Source organism: Mobula birostris, chromosome 3, assembly GCF_030028105.1.
Source record: "Mobula birostris isolate sMobBir1 chromosome 3, sMobBir1.hap1, whole genome shotgun sequence".
NCBI classification, from domain to species: Eukaryota; Metazoa; Chordata; class Chondrichthyes; order Myliobatiformes; family Myliobatidae; genus Mobula; species Mobula birostris.
In genome coordinates this window covers 15,176,192-15,201,147 of record NC_092372.1, presented here as the reverse complement: position 1 = coordinate 15,201,147, position 24,956 = coordinate 15,176,192, and the positions used below count along the sequence as shown (strand labels likewise).

At 42.2% G+C, this 24,956-nt stretch overlaps 1 protein-coding gene across 17 annotated transcripts in view; it reads right to left on the bottom strand.

Moving 5' to 3' along the window:
• The window catches only part of nedd4l (NEDD4 like E3 ubiquitin protein ligase), a 457,701-nt gene that overhangs the window by 176,719 nt on the left and 256,026 nt on the right, over positions 1–24,956 (bottom strand). For all 17 annotated transcript variants that reach the window (XM_072252251.1, XM_072252258.1, XM_072252254.1 and 14 more), the window contains one exon: positions 269–319. In XM_072252251.1, the coding sequence (XP_072108352.1) occupies positions 269–319 (51 nt within the window). The remainder of the gene's footprint in view (positions 1–268; positions 320–24,956) is intronic.

Here is a 24,956-nt window from a genome sequence, read left to right as displayed (position 1 = left end):
CATCATGGCAGTAGAAGATGCCATGGACTTTCTTAACAAAATTGTTCTCCCTTTAAAATGTCATATTGCTCAGATGCTATTTGTTAACTTGTTTAATCGTATCTTCAACTGTGTAGACTTTTATACATTTGGACAGAGTCCCCTACTAGGTTTTCCCATAATGTTGGTAAGATCCAAGAGAACTATGTTTCAGAATTTCATAAGGTCTGTTTATGAAGAAGAAAACATGAACTTTATTTTTTAATTGTCTTTTCAACCATAACCTTACCGGTAAGTAATTAAGAGGCACGTCAACTTGGCCCAGGAAATCATCCCTTGTCTGTAAAATAAAAAAATACAGAATTTTGTCAATAATAACAGAAAAAGATCTAATCTAATTATAATCAAGATTGGGTTTATTATCTGACATATGTCATGAAATTTGTTGTTTTGTGGTAGCAATACAGTGCAAAGCATTAAAAAACTAAGTTACAACAAGAAAAATAAAAAATAAATCCGTACAAATAGAGAAGGGAAAGTGAGGTAGTTAATGTTCATGGGTTCAATGTCCAAATCGAAATCAAATGGCAGATAACAATCTAATAACTTAATCAAAAATAGAGTCAACAAACACATCAACTCACAGAACATGGAACAGTCACTTGGGCCCACGATGTCAGGGCCGACTATTTTGCCAGTCTAGTTAATCCCACCTGCCTGCGTGTTATCTGTACTCCTCTGTTCCTTGCCTGACCATAAGACCGTCTAAAAAGTTCAAGAACATGGCTGAATCTTACCACGAACCCTATTTTCTGGCTCCGTGTCTATATCCATTTGATTCCTTTAGCATCTGGTAATCTACTAATCTTTGTCCTGAACATAATCAATGATTGAGACTTCACAGCCCTCTTTAAGTAGAGAATTCTGAAGATTCACTACCTTAGACTAAGGAGACTTTTCCTCATTTTGGTACCCATAGATCTCAATTCCACAGCCAAGGAACAAAACCCCAAAATCAATCTGATTGAGCGAAACATTTTGTCAGTTGCTATGAAGACATCTCTTATTCTTATTGTCAATAAATGGGAGACCTAGCCTACTCCATCTTGCCTCATAAAACAGCCAAACCATCCTTGGAACTAGTCCGATGAACCTTTGTTTACTCCTTCCAACTTAGGTCCTTATGTATTCTGAAATGGAGCACAATACTTTTGATGTCTCTCACCAAAGCCCTATGTACCAAGAGCCATATGTTGTACTCTCAATTACATGGCATTGTTTTTTCATTTAATTCATAATTCTCCTGAACAAATCAGTGGTCACTTTATTAAGTATATCTGCTTGTTAATGCAAATATCTTATCAACCAATCACGTGGCAGCAACTCAAAGCACAAGAGTATGCAGATATGGTCAGTTGTGTTTAAACCAAACATCAGAATGGGGAAGAAATGTGATCTAAGTAACTTTGACCATGGAAATGATTGTTGGTGCCAGATATGGTTGTTTGAATATCTCAGAAACTGCTGATCTCCTGGGATTTTCACACACAGCAGTGTCTAGAGTTGACAGAGAATGGTTCAAAAGTCAAAGAACATCCAGTAAGCGGCAGTTCTGTGGGTGAAAATGCCTCGTTAATGACAGAGGTCAGAGAAGAATGGCCAGACTGGTTCAAAATGACAAGAAGGCGACAGTAACTCAAATAACAACACATTGTAACAGCAGTGTGCAGATGAACATCTCTGAATGCACAACTTGTTGAACCTTGAAGTGGATGAGCTGCAGCAGCAGAAGACCACACCAGGTTCCACCCCTGTACCTAATAAAGTGGCCACTTTGTGATCTGTACTTAAAGTAAAATATACCTTACAAATAAAGCTGTTCTACTTTTGTTCCTAGGAAAGCAAAGAAAGAGAGAATGCATAAAATCAGAAATTAAGAACATATATTTTTAGCAATCATTTCCATTGCTTTTGGGATATCTACTCAATAGTCAATTATTTCTGCTATCTAGTCATTAACGTAATGTAGGAAATACTGTAGCCAAATTGCTCACAGCAAGCAGTGAAGTGATAATAAACAGATATCTGTTTTCAAGTAATGCTTATTGAGGGATAAATATTACTTTAGGCATTAGGGATGATCTACAGATCCTTGAAATTATAATAATGGAACACTGAAGAGATGATTGCAGCTTTGACTTATCCATCCCCTCAAGATGCAAACCAGAAACTGAAAAATGTTAAGTACCTATAAAAGTATTCCCAAGAATTCATTTCTAGAACAAGATGACTTGAAATAAAAGATCCATTACCAGTGCTAATTAGCTTTCACATATTAGTACGGCATTTTACCCTATCAACATGCAAAAACCTGAATTTCAAAGACAAAAATAACTAAAGAAAATGTGTGCAACATGAGGCACTACTTTAAAACCCAGTAGACAGTCAAAGTGACATAAATTTTCCATAATAGTGGAAACGAAAGCTAAGGCTAATGCTTTCAATCACATTTGCAACCCTGATTTTAGTAGGAATCAGCTTTATCATCACTGACGTTATGTTGTGAAATTTGTTGTTCTACAGCAACAGCACAGTACAAGACAAAAAATATGTTATATATTTCAATGATAAATCTATCTAAAAAAAATTTAAATACAATATTTCTTTGTTCTACTGTGAATGCTTGCAAGAGAATGAATCTTCAGGTAGTATGTGATGTGTGCTTAACGCCCCCCCACCCCTGATTACAGTCTCGTGAAGCCATGGGAGATGGGAGCAGGTGGTGGATGGTTGTATGAGCATCTGGTGCATATCACAAGTCCTGGTTATGTGACCACTGACACCAGGCCGACAATCTCCGCAGAGTATTTATAATGGCTGGGGTCATCCCACTTGTAAAGACACAGCCAAGAGGAAGCCAATGGCAAACCAATTCTGTAGAAAAATTTACCAGGAACAATCATGGTCATGGAAACACCACGATCGCCTCCATCATATGACACGGCACATAATGAAAATGATGATGATGATGAACTGGTCCATTCTTCCCACTCTGTTCCCCACCCCCTTTCCATTGGCTGCTGTTCAATCCCAGCTATATTAAAATAAACTAAATTTAAAAAAAAACTATTTACAATAAATTCCTGAACTACCCCACTGATGTAGCAATTAAATGAAGATTTCAGTGGTCAAGCCTTAATTTACATTCAGCGGTTCACAATATCAATTAAGTTGCAATCACAGTGCAATTTTGTTAATAGTGACACTATCATAAACATCATTGTTAACTATAATAACTGTTGGGACAGAATAACTTCAGATCAGCCACTTCACAGAACTGAAAAACCAAGTTTATAGGGATATGAGATCAAAGGATTAATTGAAGTTACAATACTATAAAAATGTGTATTGTTGAATCCATTCATTCAATCCTGCATGGAAGCTAGAAATATCTCCATACTGCCTTCTTTTAAAAGATTTTAACAAACAAATTAAATTGCTTTAAAATTCGCCATGAATTCATCAACTGAATCGGGAGTACACTTGAACAGGAGACCACAGTCCCACAACTGGGCTCTGCGCTGAACTACGGGACTCCCTTGGCGGACTTCAGTTCAGAACGCTATTTGTTTGCAGTTATTATTTGTATGTTTTTTTCTTTGTCCATTGGATGTTCAACACTCTCCTGATATAATTGGTTCTTTTTTGATGGGCGTGACATGTTTTTATTCTCTGCACGTTGGGTGTTCGGTCTTTTTTTAAAATATGGGCCCTTTTGGGCTTCTTTGTTTCGTGGCACCTGTTAGGAGATGAATCTCAAGGTTGTATAATGTATACATAACTTTGATAATTAATGTACTTTGAACAGTTCCTCACAGCATCAAGACAGTTGTAGAACAGAGAAGCTTCAGCCAACTTTTTGCTGCTCTACAAATCCTTATATCCAACATTAGCTCTACATCCATCTACATGCCTATTTAAATGCATATCTAAATGTTTCTTGAACATTTCACTTTTAGGGAACTATGGACTTGAACCTCAAAGTCTCTCTGTTCATCAGCATTCCTATATCACTTACTTTATGTGTCATGCTACCATCTGACTTCTCAGAATGCATAACCCCACACTTTTCAAAAGTTCAGAGTTCAAAGTAAATTTATTATCACAGTGCATACATGTCACCATATAAGATGCATTTTCCTTCGTGAAATTTCCCTATTTTCCACCTGATCTATATTCTGTGGTGGCAACCTTCTTTGCGATCCATAATGTCATCACCTTTCTTGTCATCCACAATTGTCATACGGATTGCAGACAGCACATTAACAGAATGGTGAAGAAGTATCATTCGTTCCAAACCAAAATCTCACAAATCACTGTACAGTGACACCTGTTTGAAAGTACACAGCACTCCAGCAACGACATTTTGCACTGCCAGCATCTAATTTCCATCTGTTACGACTGTCACCTTTTATTGCTCCTCATGTCAGCTGGGAATTAAACAGTGGATTGTCATTAGTCAACGAAGTAACAGCCAAATACAACACTGCTTGATAAGGAAAACAAGAACACATTTTTGATCAAAATGATGAGAAAAGTCCTGGCTCTCTTCCATGTGAAACAGTTTGCTCACCATCTACGCACATTCTGTGGTGAACTCCTCACACACGATGCCCAATGCCCAGAATTTTAATTTTAATGTCTGTGGCTGTTCACTAAGTAGAAATAATTTAAAAAGGCAATACATGATCACCATCAGATTTCAAGTTCAACATCATCTGATGTCAAAGGCTCACCCGGGCTGGATGTTTGAAAACACCTTCATCAGGCAGAGGAAAATACAGATGAAATCACCAGCCACAAAAGATTTTGCAGTTACTGGAAACCTATAGCAATGCACATGAAATGTGGGGGGAACTCAGCAATTCATCTATGGAGGGAAATAAACAGTCAACAATTCAGGTTGAGATGTTTGCAGTCATGACGGGTCTCAGCCCAAAACATCAACTGTTTTTTACTTCCATAGATGCTGCCTGACCTGCTGGAGTTTCTCCAGCATTTTGTGCTTGTCACGGCCAAAATCATGATCCCTGCCAAGTGCCGAAGTTTCCATTATACTGGTGCCTAAGAAGGACATAGTAACCTGCCTCGATGATATTGTCCAGTAGTACTTACTTCCACTGTGATGAGGTGCTTTGAGAGGTTGGGATAAAACATATGTGAGGCAAGTTGGATCTGCTCCACTTTGCCTATCACCACAACAGGTCTACAGCAGATGCCATTTCATTGGCTCTTCTCTCAACCATGGAACATCTGGACAGTGAAAATGCAGATATCAGGATGCTCTTCATTGACTACAGCTTGGCATTCAATACTATCATTCCCTCAAAACTTATCAATAAGCTCCAAGACCTTGGCCTCAAACCTCTTTGTGCAACTGGATCCTCAATTTGCTCACTTGCAGAACGCAGTCAGTTTGGATTGGCAACAACATCTCCTCCATAATTTCCATTGGTACAGGTGCACCACAAGTCTGTGTGCTTAGCCCCCGCACTACTTGCTTTGCATATATGGCTGTGTGGCGAAGCTCAGCTCCGATGCCATATTTAAGTTGGCTGACAACATTACTGTCGTTGGCCCAATCAGCATATAGCAGGGAGACTGAAAAGCTGGCTAAGTGGTGTCACAACAATCACCATTCACTCACTGTCAGCAAGACCAAGGAGCAGATCATTGACTATAAGAGGAGGATTGGAGTACTGTGCAGACAAAAGAGATGCGTTCCCGCGCAGGCCGAATCTCAAGTATTGTGTTCAGTTTTGGTCACCAAATTACAGGAAGGATATTAATAAGGTTGAAAGAGTGCAGAGAAGGTTTACAAGGATGTTGCCGGGACTTGAGAAACTCAGTTACAGAGAAAGGTTGAATAGGTTAGGACTTTATTCCCTGGAGCGTAGAAGAATGAGGGGAGATTTGATAGAGGTATATAAAATTATGATGGGTATAAATAGAGTGAATGCAAGCAGGCTTTTTCCACTGAAGCAAGGGGAGAAAAAAACCAGAGGACATGGGGTAAGAATGAGGGGGGAAAAGTTTAAGGGGAACATTAGTGGGGGCTTCTTCACACAGAGAGTGGTGGGAGTATGGAATGAGCTGCCAGACGAGGTGGTATATGTGGGTTCTTTTTTAACATTTAAGAATAAGTTGGACAGATACATGGATGGGAGGTGTATGGAGGGATATGGTCCGTGTGCAGGTCAGTGGGACTAGGCAGAAAATGGTTCGGCACAGCCAAGAAGGGCCAAAAGACCTGTTTCTGTGCTGTAGTTTTGCTGTGGTTTCTATGGTTTCTAGGTCCGGCGAAGAGCTTTAAAAACTCAGTCTCTATAAAAGAGAGGTACCGCCTAGAGGAGGGGTCATCATAGGAGTGGTCATCGTCAAGGCACAGCAGTAAGGCTTCGGGTCAACAGGGGCTGTGGCGAGAACAGGCAGAGGCAAAGTAGTAGGTTAACTTCACAAACACAAGGAATTCTGCAGATGCTGGAAATTCAAGCAACACACATAAAAGTTGCTGGTGAACGCAGCAGGCCAGGCAGCATCTATTGGAGGAGATACAGTCGACGTTTCGGGCCGAGACGCTTCGTCAGGACTATCTGAAAGAAGAGCTAGTAAGAGATTTGAAAGTGGGAGGGGGAGGGGGAGATCTGAAATGATAGGAGAAGACAGGAGAGGGAGAGATGGAGCCAAGAGCTGGACAGGTGATTGGCAAAAGGGATATGAGAGGATCATGGGACAGGAGGCCTTGGGAGAAAGAAAAGGGGGAGGTGGGGAAGAAGCCCAGAGGATGGGCAAGGGGTATAGTGAGAGGGACAGAGGGAGAAAAAGGAGAGAGAGAGAAAGAATGTGTGTATATAAATAAATAACAGATGGGGTACGAGGGGGATGTGGGGCATTAGCGTAAGTTTGAGACGTCAATGATCATGCCACCAGGTTGGAGGCTACCCAGACGGAATATAAGGTGTTGTTCCTCCAACCTGAGTGTGGCTTCATCTTTACAGTAGAGGAGGCCTTCGATAGACATATCAGTATGGGAATGGGACATGGAATTAAACACTCCATGTTTCTTACGTAAATCTTGAGCGAATAGGGGGTATGTCTACAAAGCCAGGGTTCTGCTCTGGGTGTCAAATGTGGGATTTCTGGGAGACACTCAGCCTCCCCGATGGCCACATCTGCACCAGGTGCATCGAGATGCAGCTCCTTGGAGATCACGTTAGGGAACTGGAGCTGCAGCTCGATGACCTTTGGCTTGTTAAGCAAAGTGAAACAGTGATAGACAGGAGCTACAGGAAGGTAGTCACTCCAGGGCTACAGGAGACAGATAAATGGGTGACTGTCAGGAGAACATCAGATAGTGGAGAGCACCAGTGTGGCCGTCCCCATCAACAAATAGTACTCCATTTTGAGTACTGTTGTGGGGGGGGGGGGGCGACCTATCTGGGGGAAGCATCAGCAGCCATGGCTCTGGCACTGAGTCTGGTCCTGTGGCTCAGAAGAGTAGGGAACCAAGAGAATGGCAGCAGTAATAGGAGGCTCTATAGTCAGGGGGACAGATAGGGGATTATGTGGACATAAAAAGGAAATATGGATGCTAGTTTGCCTTCCAGGTGCCAGAGCCCGCAGCATTTCTGAACGCGTCCACAATATCCTGAAAAGGAGGGTGAGCAGCCAGAAGTCGTGGATCATATTGGTACCAACGACATAGATAGAAAAAGGGAGGAGGTCCTGAAAACAGAATACAAGTAGCTAGCTAGGAAGCTGAGAAGCGTGACCTCAGTAATCTCGGATTGCTGCCTGTGCCACACGACAGTGAAGACAGGAATAGAATGTGGTGGCAGGCAAATGTGTGGCTGAAGAATTGGAGTGAGGGTCAGAGATTCAAATTTCTGGATAATTAGGAGCTCTTCTGGGTAGGTGGGACCTGTACAAAAGGGACATGTTGCACTTGAATCTGAGGGGGACCAAAATCCTTGTTGGCAGGTTTGCAAAAGCTGTTGGGAGAGGTTTAAACTAGTATGGCAGGGGGATGGGAATCAGTATGATAGAGTTAAGGATGAGCCAGCAGGTTTACAAGCAGATGATGGATGTAACATAAATGTAAGGAAAGACAAGCAAATAATTGGGTACAAATGCAGATAGAGCAAAGAGTTGAATTGTACCACAGATGCAAAATTCAAAAGAGCGAAGAATACTGGACTGAAGGCGCTGTATTTAAATGTGCGTAGCACTTGGGAAAAGGTGGACAAACTCATGGCGCAATCATAGATTGGTTGATATGATGTTCTAGACATCACTGAGCCGTGGCTGAAAGAAGGCCATAATTGGAAGCTCAACATCAAAGGATATACTTTATATCGAAAGATCAGGCAGGAAGGCATAGGCAGTGGTGTGGCTCTGTTGGTAAAAGAAGAAATTACATCTTTAAAAAGAGGTGACGTAGGAGCAGAGAATGCTGAATCTTTGTGGGTGGAGTTAAGAAACTGCAAGGGTTAAAAAAATTATGGGAATCAAACATATGCCTCCAAATAGTAGCCAAGATGTGGGGTTGAGACCGCAAAGGGAGTTGAAAAAGGCATGTAATAAGGGTAATGTCTCAATTGCAAAGGGGGACTTCAATATGCACGGGGATTGAGAAAATCAGGCTTGTGCCAGATTGCAAAAGAGGGAATTTGTTGTATGCTTACAAAATGGCTTTAGAGCAGCTTGTGGTCGAGTAAAGGCTATATTAGATGAGATGTTGTGTAATAACCCAGATCTTATTAGGGAGCTTAATGTAAAGGAATCCTTAGGAAGGAATTCATACTGCAATTTGAGAGGGAGAAGCACAAGTTTCATGTGTCAGTATCACAATGGAATAAAGGGAATTACAGAGGCATGAGAGAGGAGCTTGCCCAGGTGGAGTGGAGGAGAATACTGGTGTGGATGATGGTAGAACAGAGGTGGTTGAAGTTTCACGGAATAGGTAACAAGGTGCAGGATAGATATATCCCACAGAAGGATTTCTCAGATAGCAGGGGTAGGCAACCATGGCTGACAAGGGATGTTAAGGAATGCATAACAGCCAAGGGAAGGGCATATAAGGTATCAAAAATGAGTAGAAAGTTGGATGATTGGGAAGCTTTTAAAATCCAATAAAAGGCAACTAAAAAAGTTATAAGAAGGGTGAAGGTGAAATATGAGGGCAAATTGGCCAATAATATAAAGCAGGTAGTGCCAAGGAAGCCATGTAATTGCAGCGGGACTTAGGCAAATTGGAAGAGTAGGCAAAAAAATGGCAGATGGGAAATGTACGATAATGCATTTTGGTAAAAGGAACTATTATCTAAATGAAGAGAAGGTGCAAATATCAGAGCTGTCAAGGGATCTAGGAGTCCCCATGCAAGACTCCCAGAAGGTTAATTTACAGGTTGAGTCTGTGGTAAAGAAAGCAAATGCAATGTTGGCATTTATTTCACAGGGAATAGAATATAGAAGCAAGCAGATAATGTTGAGCCTTTATAAGACACGGGTCAGGCTGCACCTGTCAACAGTTTTGGGCGCCATATCTCAGAAAGGCATCAGAGGTATAGGGTCGGCAACTTTAAATTCCTCAGTGGTATCATTTCAGAGGATCCTGGGCCCATTAAGTGCTATTTGGAAGACAGCACAGCAGCACCTCTACATCATTAGAAGTTTCTGAAGATTTGGCATGACATCGAAAACTTCGACAAACTTCTATAGATGTGTGGTGGAGACTATATTGAATGGTTGCATCACAGCCTGGTATTGAAACACCAACACCCTTGAACTGAAAAGCCTAAAAAAATTCGATATGGCCCAGTCCCTCACAGGTAAAGCCGTGCTCACCATTGAGCACATTTACGCTGAGCACTATCGCAGGAAAACGACATACATCATTTTGTGTTTTCTCGAACTTTCCACCCTTTCCCCTCTCCCAATTTCACCCATCATCTACAAGTTGGTACTACCCCCACCTTCTTACTCTGACTTCTCATCTCTCTTTCCAGTCCTGATGAAGAGTCTCAGCCTGAAACACTGACTGCTTATTCTTTTCCATAGATGCTGCCCGGCCTCCAGCGTTATGTGTGTATTACTTTGATTTCCAGCATCTGCAAATTTCCTCCTGTTCGTACATCATCAAGGATGCCCACCACCCAAGCCATGCTCTCCTCTCACTGCTGCCATCAGGAAGGAGGTACAGGAGCCTCAGAACCCACAGCTTCAAGAACAGTTATTATCCTTCAATCATCAAGCCCTGGAACTAGAGAGGATAACTTCACTCAGCTTCACTCACCCCAATACTGAACTGTTCCCACAACCTATGACTCACTTTCAAAGGCTCTTCCTCTCATATTCTCAATATTTATTGCATATTTTTTTTATTTTTGTATTTCCACACAGTTTGTTGTCTTTTGCACATTGGTTGTTTGTCCATCTTGGTTTGTGCAGACTTTTATTTATTCTATTGTGTTTCTTTGCATTTACTGTAAATGCCTGCAAGAAAGTAAAATCTCAGGGACTTATAAGGTGACATGTACTTTGAACTTTGCTCTTGCTGCTAACAGTAACACTCTGGTCTTTAGACAATCAGTAGTTGTAATTGTAATGTAGCAACATAATTTTTTTAAAAATCTAAAAAATTGAATGAATGAAATCTATGAACATATTTTTTTTGGATTTACACTACAGATTACCAAACACAGTTTACAGATTCAAATAAATTCGTATTTAAATACATTCCTTATCAGAATCAGTATCAGGTTTATTATCACTGGCACGTGTTGTGAAATAACTTAACTGGTTACACACTAAAACTATCATCAGTCTAAAACAATATGCTTCAGGTCATAAGTCCCCAATCAATGAGCACTCGACACAGAGATCAAATCGCTTCTTGCTTGAGAAAATTGAGGAGATGGAGTCTCTAAGAACTGTAACTCAAAACTGCTGTACAGCTGACTAGAGAGAAATGCTAATCTTGTGGCTAAGAGTGGTCACTAGAATCCAGTGATAGTTGACGATGGAAGTAAAGTGAAATTAACATCCTTGTAGATCTACAGTATGATATCAACAAGGATGTAAATTCCAAAGATTCAAAGCTCAGATGGTAGAGAGCACCCCTGTGGCCATCCCCTCAGTAATCGTTATCTCCTTTTGGATGCTGTTGGGGGTGGGGGGGGTGACCTAACAGAGGAAGACCATGGCAATCAGATCTCTGGCACTGAGCCTGGATCCATGGTGCAGAAGGGAGAAAAGAAGATGAAGAATGAGGTAGTCATAAGGAATTCCACCATGAGGTGAACAAACAGGAGGTTCTGTCAGTCTAACAGAGATACCCACATGGTGTGTTGCCTCCCAGGTGCCAGGGTACAGGATATCTCGCATTGGGTGCAGGATATTCTGAAGGGAGAGAGAGAACAGCAAGAGGTCTTGGTATACATTGGTACCAATGACATAGGTTGAAAAAGGGAGGAGGTCCTGAAGAGAGAATTCAGGCAGTTGGGTAGGAAGCTGAAAAGCAGAACCTCCAGGGTAGTAATCTCAGGATTGCTGCCTATGCCACATGCTAACGAGCACGAGAATAGCATGATCAGGCATATTAATTCGTGGCTGAGAGACTGGTGTAGGGGGCAAGACTTTGGGTTCCTGGGTCATTGGTATCTCTTCTGGGGGAGGTACAACTTATACAAAGAGGACGGGCTACACCTGAACCCAAAGGGGTCCAATATCCTAGCAGGCAGGTTTAATAGAGCTGTTAGGGAGGGCTTAAACTAATTTGGCATGGAGATGGGAACCGGACTGATAGGGCTGAGGAAGGGGAAAACAGAAATAAATCAAAGATAGTGTGCAACAGAGATGATAGAAAGGACAGGCAGGAGATGAGGCATAATCACAACCAGTGGGATGAGTTACAGGGCAATAGAGGTGTGGTGCAGTTAAAACAGAAAGTAACAAATACTGGAATGAAAATGTTGTATTTGAATACACGCAGCATAAGAAATAAAATGGACGATCTTGAAATTCAGCTACAGATTGGCAAATATGACGTTGTGGCCATCTCTGAAACTTGGCTAAAGGATGGCTGCCATTGGGAGCTGAATGTTCAAGGATATATGATGTATCAGAAAAATCGGTTAGCAAGTAGAGGGGGTGGTTTGGCCCTGTGTATAAGAAATAATATTAAATCATTAGAAAGGGAATGACATAGGATCGGAAGGTATAGAGTTTCTATGGGTTGAGTTGAAATGGCAAGGGTAAAAGGACCCTAATGGCAGTTGTATACAGACCTCCAAACAGTAGCTGGGGCGTGGATTACAAATTACAGCAGGAGATAGAAAAGGCGTGGGGATTTCAACATGAAAGTGTATTGGGAAAATCAGGTCAGTACTGGACCTGAAGTGAGAGAATTTATAGAATGTCTAGGAGATGGCTTTCTAGAACAGTTTGTTGTTGAGCCCACTAGGGGATCGGCTGTACTGGATTGGGTATTGTACAACGATCCAGAGGTGATAAGAGAGCTTAGGGTTAAGGAACCCTTAGGGAACAGTGATCACAATATGATCAACTTCACTTTGAAATTTGAGAAGGAGAAGCTAAATTCCAATGTGTCAGTATTTCAGTTGGATAAAAGAAATTACAATGGCATGAGAGGGGAACTGGCCAAAGTTGACTGGAAAGGGATACTAGCAGGTAGGACAATGAAGCCACAATGGCTGGAGTTTCTACGAAACATGAGGGAAGTGAAAACCAGATATATTCCAAATAAGAAGAAATTTTTGATTAAAAGAAGGACACTACCGTGGCTGATAAGTGAAGGCAGAGTCAAATGCAAGACACAGACACACTGACACTGCAGTTCTAGGAACAGGACTAGGTTTGTCAAGAAAGCAAGGGGAGTCAGGAAGAAACGACGCTGGACATTGACACAGGCCCTGGACGAGACCAGGATTCAGGGCCCGGGCTAGGAATTGGACTAGAAACTCAGGACCCGGACAGGGAACAAGGAGCCTGGACTAGGAACATGGAACTCCAGGACCAGAGCCTGGACAAGGACCCAGAACCTGGGTCTTGGTTGGGACTCGGATCCTGGGTCTTGACTTGGAACCGGAACCCGGGTCTAGGCTAGGACTCGGGACTAGGATCTTGGCAAGGACAAGATGTGGCTACAGGACAGAACGTGGCAACTAGACCGGACGTGGAACTCCTGCACAGGGCGAGACACATGGACAGGACGAGAACACAAAGCCTTGACTTGGACAGGACGAGGTTCTTGGACGTGGCTTGGACAGGACGAGGTTCTTGGACGTGGCTTGGACAGGACGAGAGACTCCTGGACAGGATGAGGGAACTCCAGCACCAGGCTGGGCTAGGTACTCCCGGGCTGGGCAAGGCACTCCAGCACAGGACAAGAAATCTCCAGCACAGGACGTGGCTCTTGAACTAGATTTGGCTCGGCTCTTGGACTTGGCTTGGTTAGGCTTTTAGGTATGGAGCCGGGACTCCTCCTTGGAGAGCACAGTACATAGGACCAGGACTCGTACACAGAACACGGACACTAAACACAGGGACACAAAGAGACAGTTCTAAACGCAACGATAGATAGCTCCTTCTATTGGCCTGGCAAGGCTCCGGTCTCCCTCCAGCTTGAACTTGATGGGGATACTGACGAGGTTGCAGGCGGAGGTTTAGAAGGAAGCAGAAGAGGAGAGAAGGGAAGGAAACAGTCCAGCAAACAATCCCTGGTTTGCAGAGGTATTTATGTACCAGACCGAAATGAGAATCAGGTGCCTCAATTAAGGCACCCAACAGAACAAGGGAGAAAACAGGAAAACCCGGAACAAGGATTTATGGACCTGACCGTGAACCGGAATGCGGACTTTACAGAACGGACCATGACAGGGAGTGCATACAAGCAATCCAAAGCTAGTGGGAACATAGGGAAGATTTTAAAAACTTTCAGAAGGAAACTAACGCCATTAGGAAGGAAAAGATAAATTATGAAAGGAAGCTGGTGACTAATACTAAAGAAGATATTAAAAGCTTTTATAAGTATATAAAGGGTAAAAGAGAGTTGAGAGTAGATAGAGGACCAATAGAAAATGATGCTGGAGATATTGTAATGAGAGACGCAGAGATGGCAGAGGAACTGAATGTGTATTTTGCATCAGTCTTCACAGCGGAAGACATCTGCAGTATACCAGACATTCAAGAGTGGCAGGGAAATGAAGTATATGCAGTGAAAATTACGACTGAGAAGGTGCTCAGGAAGCTTAATGATCTGCGAGTGGATACATCTCCTGGACTTGATGGAATGCACCCTCGGATTCTGAAGGAAGTAGTTGAAGAGATTGCAGAGGCATTAACAATGATCTTTCGATAGATTCTGGCATTGTACTGGAAAATTGTAAATGATATTCCACTATTTAAGAAGGGTGGGAGGCAGCAAAAAAGAAACTGTAGACCTGTTAGCCTGACATGAGTGAGTGGGAAGTTTTTGGAATCAATTGTTAAGGATGAGATTATGGAGTGCCTGGAGGCACATGACAAGATGGGCCAAAACCAGCATGGTTTCCTGAACAGAAAATCCTGCCTGACTAACCTACTGCAATTTTTTGAGGAAATTGCAAGGAGGGTAGGCAAAGGAGATGCAGTGGATGTGGTGTACTTGGATTTTCGGAAGGCCTTTGACAAGGTGCTGCACATGAGGCTGCTTAGCAAGATAAGAGCCCATGGAATTACAGTGGAGTTTCTAGCACTGGTTGATCGGCAGAAAACAGAGAGTGGCTGGCTGCTGGTTACCAGTGGAGTTCCACATGGGTCGGTGTTGGGACTGCTGCTTTTTACAATGTATATCAATGATTTGGATGATGGGATTAATGGGTCTGTGGCTAAATTTGCCGATGATACAAAGATAGATGGAGGAGTGGGTAGTGTTGAGGAAACAGAGAGCCTGCAGAGAGACTTAGATAGTTTAGGGGAATGGGCAAAGAAGTGGCAAATGAAATACAATGTTAGAAAGTGTATGGTCTTGCACTTTGGTGGAAGAAATAAACAGGCAGCCTATTATTTAGATGGGGAGAGAATTCAAAATGCAGAGATGGAAAGGGACTTGGGAGTCCTTGTGCAGGCTACCCTAAATGTTAACCTCCAGGTTGAGTTGATGGTGAAGGCGGCAAATGCAATGTTGGCATTCATTTCTAGAAGTATAGAATATAAGAGCAGGGATGTGATGTTGAGGCTCTATAAGGCACTCGTGAGACCACACTTGGAGCATTGTGTGAAGTTTTGAGCTCCTTATTTTAGAAAGGATATACTGATATTGGAGAGGGTCCAGCGAAGATTCACAAGAACGATTGCTATTACTCCATTTCAATCAACTTTCCTGCCTGATCACCAGCTCCCTGAAAAGAACCACCAGCTCAGACAGAGCATCGAAGCTAACTACTCAGAATCTCCCAGGGTGGAGCATTTCAGATGTTCAGAGAGTTATACAACATGGAATCAGTCCCTTTACCCCAATCTATCCCTGAATACCAAATTGTCTACCTGAGTAAGTTTGACCCATATCCCTCTAAACCAGGTGGTCCCAACCTTGCATTCACAGATTCCACAGTTAATGGTATTGGTCCATGACATAAAAGAGGTTGGGAACTCCTGTGTTAAACTTTTCTAATCCAGGTACCTGTCTAAATGGGTTTAATATTCTAATATAAATTCCTCTACAGCTTCCCCTGGCAGCTTATTCCTACAAACCTTCTCAACTTAGATCTAAGCCTTACCCTGCGAAAAAGACCATTCACCTTACCTATGCCCCTTGTGATTTTATATATCTCTCAGCTTTCTCTCACTTAAGTCTCGTATGCTCTGAGGGAAAATACTCCAACCTATCCAGCCTCTCCTTATAACTCAAATCCCCCAGTCTTATAATATCTTCACCAATCTTTTCTGCATTTTTCTGGCTCAAGGATGTCGTTTCTCTAGCTGGGCAACCAGAAGTGCACACAATACCAGGTACGGACTCAACAACAGCTTCAACAGTTGTAATATGGCGCCACTACTCCTGTACTAAATGCCCCAACGGATGAAAGCAAGTGTGTAAACATCTTCTTCACCAGCCTCTCTACCTGTGAATCCACTTCAGTGCACCATGTGACTGAGCTCCTGATCCCGGCTGCCTATATATGTCTTATGCCTCCTCCTTTTCCCTGACCAGAGCCTCAATATCCCTCATCGACCAAAGCCTCAATATCCCTCATCCTGCCAGGCTTGCCTTTAACTCCAACAGGAACATGCAGCCCCTGATCTCTCCTCATCTAACTTTTAAAAGCCTCCCATTTGCTAGCCACCCCTTTACCTACAAACAGCCTCTCCCAACCAACCTCAGTGAGCTTTTTCAAAATTAGCTTTAAGTTCCTTGGGGTCAATATCACAAATGACCTGACTTGGTCCAACCAAGCAGAGTCCACTGCCAAGAAGACCCACCAGCGCCTTTACTTCCTGAGGAAGCTAAAGAAATTTGGCCTGTCCCCTAAAACCCTCACTAATTTTTATAGATGCACCATAGAAAACATTCTTCTGGGGTGCATCACAACCTGGTATGGAAGTTGTCCTGTCCAAGACTGGAAGAAGCTGCAGAAGATCGTGAACACAGCCCAGCACATCACACAAAACAATCTTCCATCCTTGAACTCACTTTACACCGCACACTGTCAGAGCAGTGCTGCCAGGATAATCAATGACACGACCCACCCAGACAACACACTTTTCATCCCTCTTCCCTCCAGGAGAAGGCTCAGGAGCTTGAAGACTTGTACGGTCAAATTTGGGAACAGCTTCTTTCCAACTGTGATAAGACTGCTGAACAGATCCTGACCTGGAACTGGGCCGTACCCTCCAAATATCCGGACCTGCCTCTCGTTTTTTTTGCACTACCTTACTTTCCCTTTTCTATTTTCTATTTATGATGTATAATTTAAATTTTTAATATCTACTATCGATTTGTATTCTAGGGAGCAGGAAGAGCAGAATCAAATATCGTTGTGATGATTATACGCTCTAATATCAATAGTTTGGCAACAATAAAGTATAAAGTATAAGTATAAGTATAGTATTTTAATTTATGAATGCCACTTATCTTTTTCCATCAATATTTAAAAACTAAATAAATTATGAGCTCTGGCCCCAAACTCCTCCCCCACCTCCCCACCATTGACACCAGTCCCCTTGTCTTTAGACTCTGTAAGTTAGAAGAAAAGGTATTTTGCCCTGTAAATTTCATTCAGTTAATTTGATGTTAAAATGAGGTCAGGTCTCCTCCTTCCTTTATCAAGTAGAGCCCCCTTCACTGTGGAATCCAATAATCCCAGAAATCAATCAGTCTGGTTACACATTTCGAATGACTGTAAGTTTAGGTAGAATGGACTGGTCACACAGACCAGTGTAATTATTCTTCTACACTCTCAACATCCTCTGGAGAACTTCCTTCACTCAGAGGGTGGTGAGAGTGCAGAATAAGCTGCCAGCAGAATTGGTGGATGCAGGTTCAATTTCAACATGTAAGAGAAATTTGAATAAGTACTCTCCTACAAGAGGAGAGGCTGAACGTGATCTGGTATTGGGAAATGAACCTGGTCAGGTGTCAGCTCTCTCAGTGGGAGAGCATTTTGGAGATAGTGATCACTACTCTATCTCCTTTACCATAGCATTGGAGAGGGATAGGAACAGACAAATTAGGAAAGCATTTAATTGGAGCAAGGGGAAATAGGAAGCTATCAGGCAGGAACTTGGAAGCATAAATTGGGAACAGATGTTCTCAGGGAAATGTATGGCAGAAATGAGGCAAATGTTCAGGGGATAATTGTGTGGCATTCTACATAGGTACATTCCAATGAGACGGAAAGGATGGTAGGGTACAGGAACTGTGGTGCACAAAGGCTGTTGAAAATCTAGTCAGGAAGAAAAGAAAAGCTTATGAAAGGTTCAAAAAACCAGGTAATGATAGAGATCTAGAAGATTATAAAGCTAACAGGAAGAAGTTTAGGAATGAAATTAAGAGAGCCAGAAGGCCTTGGCATGCAGGATTAAAGAAAATCCCAAGACATTCTACAGGTATGTGAAGAGTGAGAGTACGACGTGAGAGAATAGGACCAATCAAGTCTGACAGTTGAAAAATGTGTATGGAACCAGAGGAGATAGCAGAGGTACTTAATGAACACTTTGCTTCAGTATTCACTACAGAAAAGGATTTTGATGATTGTAGAGATGATTTACAGTGGACTGAAAAGCTTGAGCATATAGACATTAAGAAAGAGGATGTGCTGCAGCTTTTGGAAAGCATCAAGTTGGATAAGTCTCTGGGGCCAGATGAGATGTACCCCAGGCTACTGTGGGAGGTGAGGAAGGAGATTACTGAGCCTCTGGCAATGATCTTTGCATCATCAACAGGGACAGGAAAGATTCTAGAGGATTGGAGGGTTGCAGATGTTGTTCCCTTATTCAAGAAAGGAAGTAGAGATAGCCCAGGAAATTATAGACCAGAGAGTTTTACTTCATTGGTTGGTAAGTTGATGGAGAAGATCTTGTGAGGCAGGATTTATGAACATTTGGAGAGGTATGATCAGGAATAGTTAGCATGGCTTTGTCAAAGGCAGGTCGTGCCTTATGAGCCTGACCGAATTTTTTGAGAATGTAACTAAACATGTTGATGAAGGTAGGGCAGTATATGTAGTGTATATGGATTTCAGCAAGGGACTTGATAAGGTACCCCATGCAAGGCTTATTGAGAAAGTAAGGAGGCATGGAATCCAAGGGGACCTTGTTTTGTAAATCCAGAATTGGCTTGCCTATAGAAAGCAAAGAGAGGTTGTAGACAGGTCATATTCCACATGGAGGTTCATAACCAGCGGTGTGCCTCAGGGATTTGTTCTGGGACCCCTTCTCTTCGTGATTTTTATAAATGACCTGGATAAGGAAATGGAGGGATGTATTAGTAAATTTGCTGATGACACAAAGGTTGGGGGTGTTGTGGATAGTGTGGAGGGCTGTCAGAGTTTACAGCGCGACATCGATTGGATGCAAAACTGGGCTGAGATGTGGCAGATGGAGTTCAACCCAGATAAGTGTGAGGTGATTCATTTTGGTAGGTCAAATATGATGGCAGAATATAGTATTAATGGTAAGACTCTTGGCAGTATGGAGGATCAGAGAGATCTTGGGGTCCGAGTCCATAGGACACTCAAAGCTGCTGCGCAGGTTGACTCTGTGGTTAAGAAGGCATATGGTGCATCGGCCTTCATCAACCGTGGGATTGAGTTTAAGAGCCGAGAGGTAATGTTACAGCTATATAGGGCCCTGCTCAGACCCCATTTGGAGTACTGTGCTCAGTTCTCGTCACATCAGTACAGGAAGGACATGGAAACTAAAGAAAGGGTGCAGTGGAGATTTACAAGGATGTTGCCTGAATTGGGGAGCATGCCTTATGAGAATAGGTTGAGTGAACTCGGCCTTTTCTCCTTGGAGTGACGGAGGATAAGAGGTGATCTGATAGAGGTGTATAAGATGATGAGAGGCATTGATCGTGTGGATAGTCAGAGGCTTTTTTCCCAAAGTTGAAATGGCTAGCATGAGAGGGCACAGTTTTAAGGTGCTTGGAAGTAGGTACAGAGGAAATGTCAGATGTAAGTTGTTTATGCAGAGAGTGGTGAGTGCGTGGGATGGGCTGCCGGTGACATTTGTGGAGGCAGGTACGACAGGGCCTTTTAAGAGACTCCTGGACAGGTACATGGAGCTTAGTAAAATAGAGGGCTATGGGTAACCCTAGGTCATTTCTAAAGTAAGTACATGTTTGGCACAGCATTGTGGGCCGAAGGATCTGTATTATGCTGTAGATTTTCTACGTTTCTACATTTATGAGAAAGATATGGAGGGCCATGGTCTATATATTTTTTGTGTGACTGTATTTTACTGATATCTGAAATGTGCTATATGTACTTTGTGTTGTGTGTGACTGTTGGTACTGTGCCCCAGTTTTGTTTCGCTGCATTCATGAATATTCATGTATGGTTGAATGACGATTAAACTTGAACTATGAATGATGTGCAGGCCGATGGGACCAAGTAGATTAACAGTTTGGCATGAACTCAATGGGCTGAAGGGCCTGTTTCTGTGCCGTAGAGCTCAAAGACTCTATAAGCATACATACACTCAGTACAGAATGCACTGACTCTCTATGCTTTGCATGCTGCCTGTAACCAATATATTTTCATTTAAAACATCAAGTAAATTGTTTTACCTTTAGTAAATTTAGGTAAATGACTTTTGTTGCATTAACCACGGCATTCCTTTCAAAGTAGAACACAAAGTACAGTTGGCTTTTTCTAATCTGAATGTTAACTTTATCACAAGTGGAGTATAAAGGTAAACTATTTACTTTAAATACATTTAACAACTTATATTTTAAATACTCTATTATTCTATCCTTCCTGTCTTGCTTTAATACCTCACCTGTCTATTGCCTTTCTTCACAGCTAAGTTTTATACCAACATTTTATAATCTGCAAACTTGGTTATTGTATATATGGTAGTTTCAAACCATTAATGTAAATTGTGAATAGATAGAGCCTTGGAAAACTCCACCCATAACAAGAGTGCTGCACTGAAATGAACTCTTCAACCTACTTTTTTCCTGCCCTTTAACAAATCCACTATCTATGCCTTCACATTAATTCTAAACATAGAACTTTTTATTTTGTGTAGTTATCCTTCAAAACTAGCTGGACTTGGTTCAGCAGCATTCTTTAAAAACTTAGGTTTTGTCCAACTCTGTTTCTTTTCCATAAAACTATATCCATTCTGCCAATCTTATCATTAGTGAGCTGTTGCCTCTCTCTTAATAATGTACAGCAATTTCTCAGCAATGACTAGGCAACTGGTCATAAACAAAAGAGCTTCTGCAGATATTGAAGATCCAGGGCAACAAACACAAAATGCTGGAGGAACTCAGCTGGTCGGGCTGCATGTATGGAGGTGAATAACAGTCGACCTTTCAGGCCAAGACCCTTCATCAGCACAGGATGATTGAAACACCAATGCTTTTGAATGGAAAATCCTACAAACAGTAGTGGTTATGGCCCAATCCATCACTGGCAAAGCCCTCCCCTCTATTGAGAGATGTAAATGAAGCGTTGGTGCAGAAAAGCAGCATCCGTTGTCAAGGACCCACACCACCAGGTAATGTTCTCTTCTCACTGCTGCCGTGAGGATGAAGCTACGGGAGCCTCAGGACTCACACCACCAGGTTCAGGAAGAGATATTACCCTTTAACCATCAGGATCTTGAGCCAGTGGAGATAACTTTACTCAATTTCACTTGCCACATCATGGGACTATTCCCATAACCTATGGACTCACTTTCTCGGACTCTTCATGTCATATTTTCGATATTTGTTGCTTACTTATTTATTATTATGTATCTCTTCTTTTTCTTTGAATTTGCACAGCTTTTTGCCTTTTACATGATGGTTATCTGCCCTGTTGAGTACAGTTTTTCATTGACTATTATAGTTAATAGATTTCTTGAGAATGCCTGCAAGAAAATATGTATTTTGCTAATAACTACTTCGAACTTTTTTTCATTTGCTTCCCGTCTGATTGTTATTCTAAGAATCACTCGTGCTGTGGTGCAATCAAATGCAGTAGCTGAATATCAAGGTTCTACAACCTGTTTTGAGACCAAATGGTGCATTTCATTCATGTAAAAAGTATTGAGTGAAACACTGGGGTAAGTCCTCATATGGGGTGGTACTGTAAAGTACTGGTTAATACTCAGTACTGTGCAAAAGTCTTTGGCATATACATATAGCTGGAGTGCCTCAGACTTTTGCACAGAACTGTGTTTGTCACATGGAGCAGAAAGCGTGTTTGTAAAGGTGGCAGGAGCAAAGGAAGTTTGGAATGGCGGGGGTGGAGCACTGTAGGAGGGGTATGGGAAATGTGGCAGAGGAGGGGTGCCAGCGTGGGACAGGTGGCAGAGAAGGAGTGCTGGGTGCAGTGCTTGGCACAGATGCACACCCACCCAGCCCTGAGACACCAGGCAAAGACATTTGTTTCCTACTAATTGGTTTATTGATCATTACGAAATGCCTCTCTGTCCTTCCCACTCCCTCCCTGTCCCTTCCCCTTTTCTGAACCATGATTCCCCTCTCCCTGCCCTCCTCCCACTCTCAGTCCACAATAGAGACCCATATCATAATCAGGTTTATCATTATTCAGATATGACAATAAGACATAGGTGCAATATCAGACCATTCAGCCCATCGAGTCCACTCTGCCATTTCATCATGGCTGATCACAGATCCCATTCAACCCCATGCACCTGCCCTCTCACCAGATCCACTGATGCCCAGGAGTCTATCAACTTCCACTTTAAATATACCCATGGACTTGGTCTCCACCGCAGTCTGTGGCAGAGCATTACACGGATTCACCACTCTTTGGCTAACTAAATTCCTCCCCATTTCTGTTCTAAAAGGTCACCTCTCAATTTTGAGGCTGTGCCCTCTAGTTCTGGATACCCCCTCCAGAGGGAACATCCTCTCCACATCCACCTTATCTAGTCCTTTCAATATTCCATAGGTTTGAAGGAGATCCCCATGCATTCTTCTAAATTCTAGTGCGTACAGGCCCAAAGCTGCCAAAAACTCCTCATATGTTAACCCCTTCATTCCCAGAAACATCCTCGTCACCCTCCTCTGGACTCCCTCTAATGACAACACATCCTTTCTGAGAAACGGGGCCCAAAACTGTTGACAATACTCCAAGTGCGGCCTGACTAAAGTTAAATTGAATAGTCCTATGGATGGGACTAGGCAAAAGAACAGGTCAACATGGACTAGATGGGCCAAAGGGCCTGGTTTTGTGCTGCAGTACCCTATGCAGCTCAACCCTCTGAATTCCTCCAGCAGTTAGTTTCTTATCCCACTTGACTACATGCTGAAGTTAAAACTTCATATTTTCGCTATCAAAGCAAAGTCTATTGCTAACTTATGATACTCAACAAAAGAAAGTGGAAAGGAAGATTAGATATGTTTGTGTATAGCTTTGTTGGTATGTGAGGAGTCAAAATAATGTGTGATTCTGATGGGCAAATAGGACAGGGCTTGAAAGAGATCAATCAGGTTTAGAATGTCCTTGCAATTATCCTTCTCAAACTTGCTGAATTTTAGTGCTGTCAAATAAATAGGTGAATTGTAATACAGGGCAATATTGTTCTTCACACACAAAATGCTGGAGGAACTCAGCGAGCCAGGCATCAACTCATAAACACAGGAGATTCTGCAGATGCTAGAAATTCATTGCGACTCACACAAGATGTTGGAGGAACTCAGCACGTCGGGCAGCATTCATGAAGAGGCACAGAGTCAACATTTCAGTCTGAGACCCTTTATTGGGACGGTAATTACCGTCCTGATGAAGGTTCTCAGCCCAAAATTTTATTATTTTTAATTCCTTTCTTTATTCCTTTCCATACTTGCTGCCTAACCTGTCGAGTTCCTCCAGCATTTTGTGTGTGTAAGTGAAGTTTATCAAGACTAAACTTCAAAGGATTTAATTGGCTGTGAAGTTCTTTTGGCATTCCATAAATTTAAGTCACCTTTTGCGTCAAATTTGCATTCAAGAATCAGTATAGAAACAGATCCTTCTGTTTACCACATATATTTTGCCCAACAAAACTAATTCCATTTGCCTGCTTTATGTTCATAGCCTTCTATGCACTAGACTGAAACCAAATATATTTCCCTTGAAGTAAAAAGTACATTCAATTGACTAGTTATTTCTCTCCATATATGCTATCTGACCTGTTGAGTTCCTCCAGCATTGTGTTTGTGTTATTTCGGATTTTCAGCATCTGCAGCATCTCGTGTTTTCAACTTAAATTAACTATTATCGGTTGCCTTCACATCTGTGCATTAACTGAATGATTACTGTGAAGAAAATAATCATTCATTTCAATTCAAAGATTCTAAACACATTTATTATCAAAGAACGTATAAGTTACATACCTTGAAATTTGACAGTCAGAAAGAAAATCGGAAAACCCGATTTAAAAAAAAACAAATGAAAACAAAAGACCACTGCACAGAGAAAGAGAGAGAGAGAAAAAAAAACATCGTGCAAACAGTAGAAGCAAGCCAACAGCAATCCAAACCAGAGTGAGTCCCAGATTTGCTTCTGGAGTAACCGGAGTAGGCCAAGCCTCAGTGCTCAGTTTTCACACCAGCAGGGCAGAAACTCACAGCAGCCAGATCAGTTCACAGCCTTTGCACCGCGGAGAAAGAAATAAACATTCATGGGAGAGCAAGCGGGAAGGAGTTTGCTAAAATCCCAAGAGAAACAATTGGACCCCAAACAGCAGTAGTAGTAGAAGTGGCTACCATACAACTTCTTCTCAGAACAAATATATGTACTTTTGTTGGCAAATGAGGACATCTTCAGCAAACAATGTTGTACCATTCATCATCATTATGTGCTGTGTCGTATGACACAGCCGATCATGGTGACCATGACTGCTCTCGGCAAATTTTTCGACAGAGGTGGTTGGGCTTTCTCTTCTTCTGGACTGTGTCTTTAGGAGATGGGTGACCCTAACCATTATCAATACTCTTCAGAGATTGTCTGCCTGGTGTCCGTGGTCACATAACCAAGAATTCCACCAGCTGCTTGCATGACCATTCATCACCTGCTCCCATGGCTTCACATACCCTGAACAGGAGGCTAAGCAAGTGCCACACCTTGCCCAAAAGTGACCTGCAGGCTAGCGGAGGGAAGGAGCACCTTACACCTCCTTTTGTAGAGACGTATTTCCATCCCACTGTGCCATTAACTTCGTAAATTTGACAGATTGAGCCAGCAAAATCAAAA